The sequence below is a fragment of the Haemaphysalis longicornis genome, unplaced genomic scaffold (genome assembly GCF_048455015.1).
Source record: "Haemaphysalis longicornis isolate Haplotype H1 unplaced genomic scaffold, Haemaphysalis longicornis Haplotype H1 scaffold_7, whole genome shotgun sequence".
In the NCBI taxonomy this organism is placed as follows: Eukaryota; Metazoa; Arthropoda; class Arachnida; order Ixodida; family Ixodidae; genus Haemaphysalis; species Haemaphysalis longicornis.
Window position 1 is genome coordinate 43,009,359 of NW_027526422.1, and position 8,612 is coordinate 43,017,970.

The 8,612-nt window shown below is 46.3% G+C and overlaps 1 protein-coding gene across 2 annotated transcripts in view; it reads right to left on the minus strand.

Annotated features, from left to right (window-relative positions):
• Positions 1-8,327, minus strand: part of LOC144145381 (monocarboxylate transporter 3-like) — a 67,847-nt gene extending 59,520 nt beyond the window's left edge. Inside the window, exons 1-2 of one of the 2 annotated variants that reach the window (XM_077676966.1) lie at positions 8,190-8,327; positions 4,626-4,752 (exon numbers count right to left, since the gene is read on the minus strand). In XM_077676966.1, the coding sequence (XP_077533092.1) occupies positions 4,626-4,750 (125 nt within the window). In that variant the 5' untranslated portion in view covers positions 4,751-4,752; positions 8,190-8,327. Of the gene's footprint in view, positions 1-4,625; positions 4,753-4,774; positions 4,960-8,189 lie in introns of those variants that run through there. The other variant, XM_077676967.1, reaches the window with a different exon arrangement.
• Between the last annotated feature and the right edge of the window lie 285 nt (positions 8,328-8,612).

The following is an 8,612-nucleotide window of genomic DNA, read 5'->3' on the forward strand; positions in this document are numbered from 1 at the left end:
GGAACAAAATGATGCAACATGTTTTTAATGATCATTGAAGTACATTCACAGGTTAACATCTGGGGAGAATTTCAGCAAAATCGAAGAAGTGTTTTTTTTTTAATAAGCCTCTGAACTCGGAGTGTTTTAGTTTTTTTTTTCACAATTCTGCGCCATTTACTTTTTAACCGTAGTGTGCACAGACATGATATTTAGGGCCTTCATTTGTGCTTGCCAGGAGCCGCCATAACTCAAATTTTAACGCTCCAGCTCCATTACTTACGATAATACTGGCCCGCAAAGTACACAACAAAATGCGCTCTGAACAAGATTTGGAAATTTATTACAAAAAATATATGTTCTTCTAGCCAACGATATTTTGGGCGCGAAATGTACACCAGGCGTCGATTAAGCATAAAAATTACCATTCCCGCCAAATTAGTATATTTTTTGCTAGACGTCGCTAAATGTGGCCGCGGCGCATGGGCAGGTAGCGGCCGGGGTCCACGCGGGTGGGTTCCAAATTTTTTTTCAGTCGGCCAAAATTTTTTCCGCCGAAAATATTTGTGAATCCGCACATTACATACATGCGGGAATGAGGTAAAAAAATTTCAAGCGAATTGAAGAGGTCGACCAGCCATGCTTTGTTCAATCTTATCTGAAATGACCCTGGGGCGCCTCGTGAAGCCTTCGTCACCACCTCTTCGGAACGTTTCCGGGGCGCTTGGGTGGCCGAGAGTGCCGCCGAAAGCGGATTATGTCCAGCAGCAGCGGCACGGGTCATCGACGCGTCATTGTGTAGACGACGGGATGTTCCTCGTCCATGAGGCGGGTGAGGGGAGGGGGCACTCGGTCGACAGCAGGCTTGGGTGGTCGACCCCAGGACGGCGAAGACGGCTTTCACGGCATCACCTAGACCTGGCTTGATGCCTCCGGTCATCAAACCTCCGGGTCGCGCAGCGCCTGTTGCCAGATGGTTGGGAGGGAAGGGGTCTGCTGCACCCTCGCACAGAGAGTGAAGTGTTCGTCGAGGGCGCCCCAGACAGGGCATGTTTGGGGGTGAAATTAATGGTGTGGGTGGTCCGGGCGGAACAGCCGCAGTGGCGGCAAAGTCGGTAGCGCAGCCGCCCTACTGTGTTTATCGGGCGCCGACTGTCGCGTGCGGCTTCCTGTGCTCTTTTCGGATGCCCCGGGTTGTTTACGCGGCGTAGGACACGGGCACGGAAAGATATGCTCAGTTTTGCACATGCTCATCTGCTGTAGACAAATTTCTTGCAGCAGAGGGGTGCCGAAAGCCCTGCTGCTGAACAACACCCCCCTCTCCTCATTAAAATTTCAGGGGGCGGTGGGGGGGGGGGGGCCTCTGGCTACGGGCCTGGGCTACTCCTGGCGTAGCAAGGGGAAAGCTATGAATTGAATATTGTCAGTATTGAATTTTTCAATAATTAATTCACACCGTGTGTATTGCCATTTAGTGATGGTATTAGGTAATAAAGCTGGCTCATATCCACTCCAGTATCTTGGAAGTTTACGATTTCTATGCCTGATATCTCAAACATAAAACTCCACCTGTCAGGTTCTAAAACAGTACCCTGTGCTGAGGTTTATAGTTTCTTTTTAGCAATTCTTTTATATCCAAATTAGAATTACTACGCGCTCTCATTTGCGCTCTCTAACTTTGCACTCTTCTTTGACGGGAGGAAGTACCTCGGATAACTCGAAATATCGGTTAAGTCGAAACATTTTTCGCCGTTCCTCCCATAAGCAGCATCTATTAGCCCCCTTTAACTCGAAACTCCGTATATTTGACGATTTTTAGCGGATTTTAGTACTTCGAGTTAACGAGGGATTTCTGTATATAATTTACGTGCGAACTACTTTTTTGGACATAGACCCGGGACAAACTATGGTAGCCTTACTATACATAATGAAATTTTATCTCTCTGTAACAGCCATCCTTCTGTAACTGACCAAGCTCATAAAGTACTGGATTAATTTTGGCAGATAGTGGGATGTAGGCCGAGCGATAACTGCAAATTTAGTACTTCAGGTAGGACGTTTGTTGTGCCAGAGTGCCCGCAAAAGCTCCAATCGGTGGAGGCAGTTGCGCAGACGCAGAAACTACCACTGCAAAATACCGCACTTAAGGAAGCAATGAATAACTTAGAAAAGTGCAATAATAAAAAATTACGCACCGTAAATATAAAGTTAAACGTAAAATTGTAAGTTTGAATAATTACTGCTTTTTAGATAGTGCGCGCGGCCGCGGTGACGCCCCCGTTCGCACGATTCAAAGAATGGGGGGGGGGGGGGGGTTCAGGTGTGGGCTATTTTTTGAAACGAAGTTTCGCAACTGCATTCATTGAAGAGCTGTGCTTCGAAGCAGGGGTTGTGGCGAAGCGACGCAGGTACTACGCCAGCAAGCTTGCCGAGCACAGGGGCGCGTACCCGAAATTTCAGGAGGAGTTTCTGGACAGACATGTCGGATTCAGTTGTGCGGTGTGCTACAGACTGGAGTGCAATTTAATGGCGATTGGTAACGTTCGAGATGTCGCGAAACGTGAACGCCAAATGGGCTGAGTACCTTTCCTGAAAAGACAGGCATGGTGACATTCAATGTGTGCAGGACGTGAGGAATTATTTATTGCGTGATGCTGTGCCGCGGCTCTGTACGATAAACGGATGCGTGTTGCATCCTCTCTCTCTTCAGGTGCTAGACAGTTCCGCTGGTCATCTACCGTCGCAGGGCGAAATGGCCTTGATTTTTTCTTCATGAAGAGACTCACTTAGACAGCCGGGTGAGCTCAAAGAGCGGCTTACGGCCCAAACGTGGTCAAGTTGACCGCTAAAATGAACCGAACTGTAAACCTGATTTTTAGCAGACGGTAAGACGAAAAGGTCTTATAGCCTTTATTGCAAGGTTTCTGATAGTTCATGCATAGAGTAGCTCGCGCACGGGGGATGCACTTTTCCCAGCTCGTGCCTCTTCGGACTCACAAAAAACCCGACTGAGACAATAGTTATTCTGTAGGAACAGTGGAACGCATTTTATTCCAATGTGCGGCCTACATGACTCTGATATCACCATTTTCTCGGGACTTCGAGTGCTTGGAGCAAAGGTTATTCTGGACCATGGACTTGACCACCTAAGCTGTGCCGAGTTCTTATACGTTCTATTATCTATGTGATAGTAGCGTAATTCCGGACGAGTATTTGTACAGAATTTGTTAATTCTGAATTCGTAACTTCGGAATTACATATTCAGAATTTGCAAATTCTGTTACCCGCTTTTAAAAAAAGGTCTTATGGCCATCCTTCACCGTTCGCCACGATCAGGCCCTAATTATTTGTTTTTCTGGTTTCCTGTTCCTTTTTTTACTTTGACGGCACTCAACGCAGACGGAGGTAGAGTACTGTCAACGTTGTGCTGCCGAGAAGGAGGACACTGGTTCGATTCGTGGCTGTGGCGGCCACTTTTCTGATGGAGGCGAAAAGCAGAAGCGCCCGTGTGCCCGAGATTTCGCCGCACGTTAAAGATCCCTAGGTGGTCAAAATTAATATGGAGACCTCCACTACGGCGTGCCTAATGCACACTAATGCCCCGACGCAACCTCCGTTGCGTCGGCGCATTAAACCTTATACAATCAATCATCACCAAGTATTGTACACGGCGGCAAAACTGTTTTATTTTTTTCCTAATAAAGGGCCTTCTGTTCTCAATAATGTTGCAGACGTTGCTTCTCTATATATCCACGGCTAACGTACTATGAAGGGAAGTTTGGGACTGCTTGGTTTGGGCACGCCCGAAACTTAGCGTCGTCATCCGTTCATCGTACTTATACTACCGTGGTGACAGGGCCTACAAGGGCGTTGGCGTCTTTTCTCCGTGACTCTGGCCTGAACAAAGAATTCTGTGAGCGTTTACCTTGACTTTAGTCGTGTGTGTGCTCTGTGCGTGTTCCTGCGGCTCTGAGATTTTGCATGATTATCCGCGTTTGTTAGTGTGTGTAAGCATTTTTGTTCCTTCAAATTTTTCGCTCAATTTCGTCCGTCTCATGTATATACGGAGTAGCAAGCTAAGGTCGCTGTGACTTCTCGTTATCATTAAATGTTTCCCCACATTTCCCCTCCTGTAGAATTGCCCACGTCACGTAAAGGGGAAGGATATCCAGAAAGAGGTCTCCATTAGCCTTTGGAATTCTGTACTGTGTCCTTTAGAACTCTATAGCTGTAACATTAGCCTTTACAATTCTAAAGGTGTAACATTAAGGGACAGGAAGAGAGCGGAGGGGGTCAGAGAACAAATGCGTGTTAAGGACATATTAGTAGAAATTAAGAAGAATAAATGGGCGTGGACAGGGCATGCAATGCGAAGACAAGATAACCGTTCCCTAGAGAAGGCAAGCGTGGCAGGGGGTGGCAGGAAGTTAGATGGGCAGTTGAGATCAAGAAGTTTGCGGGAATAAACTGGTCGCAGTTAACACATTATCGGGATAATTGGAGATCGATGGGAGTAGCCTTTGCCCCGCAGTGGGCGCAGATAGGCTGATGATGATGATGACTGTCCCCATTGCCATCAGAACAATATTGCCGGTACATACACACAAATTTTTAAGGGAGCCATGCACGCGTTCCAAGACAAGTACCTGGTAAGGGAGCGCCACTTTCCCGCCGCCGGATCCGGCGTGCAGGGATGACCCTGATCAGCATCGCTTTCGTCGAACACCGGTTTTAACAGTGTCCACTTGTAGCGAGGCGCTGTAGCAGCCATGCCTGGGAAAAGAAAGGTACGTACCGTCTCATTCGCTGCAGAGCAAGAGCGCCAGCCCCGTTGGTTAGAACCGCGTACACCGTTTCAATGACAACTCCCCCGGGTCGCGCGAGAGTTGTTTGGCACGATGCAGGGCAAACGAAAACTGAAGAGGTTCGGTAGAGCAGTATTGAATGTAACAGACGCCAGTAGCGACTAAAGGTCGCAAAGGCAGCAGCCGCAGTAGCGGCTGGAGCATCAATGAGGGGAACCGGTTCTTCAGGAGCCGATTACAGGGCACCTCGCCAAGTTTTAAAAGTGCTTTGAACGGAAAAACTTCGAGGTTTACCACGTGGAGTAAATGCATGCAGGATCTGTGCCAGCGCATCCCTCTTGGGCGTGTTAGTGCTTTAGAGTAGACATTCTTTCCCCGGCGTTTAGTATCCATGCTGCCCTTTTTGCTGAAACAGCATTTCATTTCATTTATTTCCTATTGGTCCCACAGTATCTTAACGTAGAAAACATTTTTCTTCTTCATGGTCTCAGCTGCAACAAATCGCAGTGCATTACCATTCTCATCGATGAATTGCCGAGTTATTTCTGCCATTAACTGTTTATTAGCGGTATGATCGCTTGCCATGGCTCTCCTAGTCTATGTCAACGTTCCCTGTCTACTTTGTTTTACGGACAGCACATTTTTCTTTGACGAGATAGATTTGGTCGTCGCAACAGTACTATTCTGAGTTCCTATATGAAAAAAAAACTGCCTAAGAAAAGCATGAAGAAACCAGAGAAACATTGCATTTACGAGGGGTTTTCTTTAACGAGACATAATTTTGCTCCCAAGATTTCTTTAAAAAACACCGCAAGTTGCAGGTCTTTTTGAGCGGCAATTCCGCGTATTCCCCTGTATAGTTCCCCTGTACATTCCTATGCATGGCAAACATTGGGGAACAAACCGAATTATATCAGACCTTTGCATACGCCGCTCGAGAAACAACATACGGAAATATGAAGTTTTGTCAATAAAACAAAGCAGCACCCTGTTTATCGTTGCGGGCAAACATTTCTGCGTCCATTATTGAGTGCACCCTTGCATTGGAATTCACCCCACTGCTCATAAATGAAATGATGCGAAAACTGAGATGTGTAATAGAAGGTATAATTGCGGCAAAAAAAATGCTCTGCTTATCCCCAATGGTGCAGGTAATCTCGGTTGGAGTCACACCATTCAAGGGGCGATGACGAGAAAATACAATTTTGTTCAACCTGAAAAAAAAAAGAAAAAAAACTAGTCTTATGTAACTCACTACGCTCCATTCCAGCATCCCGAAAGAGCGATCTTTAACCGCAAATACAAAAGAACAGTTTAATTTTTTTTTAATTTCCCGCCCCATTAGCGTAATAGGGGTAAGAGTGAACTATTATGGGCCAGCAGTAACAAATGGCCGCGTGTATGCTCATTTCGCCTAAAATGACGTCGAAAGACGATAGTCTTCTGCCGACAGCGCCTCCCACGATAAAAACGGAGGAGGTTCGCTGCACTACATCCAATTTTCCCGCGTACCACGGCTGGCGGCATCTACTGGAACATTTCGTTACAGTGGGACTTCTTGAAATGCCGCCACGTGACACGGGGCACGAGCCATGGACGCAAGCGCTTCTTGCATTTCGGGTCGGAACTTTATTTTCGACGCATACTTTTTAATTTCCTATCGCGAAAATTAAGCGGACATTTCTTTCTAATAAAAGAACACTGCAAATACCACTTGTGTATAGATTTTTTTGCTCTAAATGAGCCTTAGTTTTCTTTTTCGTGAACAATGTTGACAAGTGTTTGGTATCTTTCCAGATTCAGTAGTCTGGAAAACTTTTGCCGATATAAACCTCTCGTTCAAGTACGCTTTTAACTTTTAACCGAAATGCTAAATCGAGGAACGACAAGCAGGCAGGCAGACAGACAGACAGACAGACAGACAGACAAAGACAGAGACAGACAGACAGACATACAGACAGACAGACAAAGACAGAGACAGACAAAGACAGACAGACAGACAGACAGACAGACAGGCAGACAGACAGAGAAAGACAGAGACAGACAGACAGACAAAGATAGAGACAGACAGACAGACAGACAGACAAAGACGCAGACAGGCAGGCAGACAGACAGACAGACAGACAGACAGACAGACAGACAGACAGACAGACAGACCAAATTTTCGGCTTTAACTAGCCCCTGAAAGAATCTGGTCTTTAAAACGTTCATGCGATCAAACGGAACTAGGAGCCCGACTACAACCGTTCAGTCATGTCTGCGGGGGTGGCTTTGGCCGGCGGCCGCCACTCGCACAAACAATATTCTGTGACGTCATAGACAAATCGCCGGAAAGTAGCTGGGAAGTCACAACTGTTTTAAGCGCGTTCTTTATTTAAATATCTCTGCTTGTTCTAAATTTGGAATAAACCCTTGTTACCAGGACAAAACAGTCTTTCTAATGAACAAAACTTGTTTTCTCTCTCCATGGCGTATCGCTTTTTTTTCCCGAAATTTACCACTCACTGCGACGACGCACTAACGTACGACCCGATCTAGCAGTATAACACCAACAAAAAGTGAGTGCATCGGCGTCTCCTTGTGTAGTCCGTTGAATCCGTTGTCATCAGGGGCATCACTCGTGAAAAAAAAATCATCAGCCCTTCCGCTCTTTGAAGAACACGAAACAAAACACGTTCGTTTGTAAGTTGCGATTCGGCCTACTTCCTAGTTAATTAGATGAAGCAAACTTGGAAGGACTAGAGTTTTATTCTAGGGGACAAACATGATGAGGCTGTCCTTTTCCCTCCCCTAGAAGCCCATGTGTAGCTACTAGAAAGCAAACGGGAATTCCACGATATTTACAGCTGGACTGCGAGCTACGTAATTAGAAAAAAGTGCATGAAACCCGGCGTACTGTGAGAGTCGTCTCGCGTACTCTGAGAGTCGGCTAATTCTCGCGTAATTGGTTTCTGGATAATTTCGATACAACAACAGTTACAGCCATTTTCTTTTTTTTTTTTGTAATCTAAAGCCATCAGTAGATGACCATGTAGCGACAGCAGGCGCGAGGGCATTCTGTAACGTTTACAACTTTACTTTGGACTAATTATCTAGGACAAGTAAATGAAGATTGGCCTAATGATAGAGTAGAATTAGCGGCCAATTTCAGTACATTTTTGTTGTCTAGATACCTGCATTAGGTCAAGAGCTACAAAGCATTCTCGAAAAACACGAGACTTTTTTTTTTTTTTCGCGTCGCTGACGCGTCGACGGACAGACATCGACCAGCGCCAGAGGATGGCTATACAGCTTGGCTGTATAGTTGTAAACCTCGTCCAGAACACGAATGCACATTCTGATTCTAGAAAAGTTCAAAATCGCCTGAAGATCCTCATATGTCTTCCGAGCGTCTGTGCACAATACCTGATTTGGCGTCTCCTGTACCGCTGGCCGTTTATCCAATGCGGCGGGACCACGCGATGTGAGAAGAACGCACCGGGAAGAGCGTGCTAGCTGGCTCCAAAGCTCACTGCTCCGGTAGATACGGCGCGGCGCTCGAAACAACCCGAAGTAAAAAACGTCACACCTACAGAGCAGGGGGAGGTCAGCAGTTCAGATAGGCGCCTTTGGCCGTGGCGGCCGATAAGTACCAAGGCCCCTGCGATTAAAAACGGGTGACAAACAAGTGCGCACTTCGTTATGCACGCAGAAAGTGGGCCTTGTCAATCAGGAGGCGTATCCTCTTCAGACACGAGAACTTAAAAGAAAACATAACGTCATATATCTTGGATTCTATCTTCAGAAATAAACTTTCCCGCTGTGTTAAACAAGGAGTGATAAAAATTA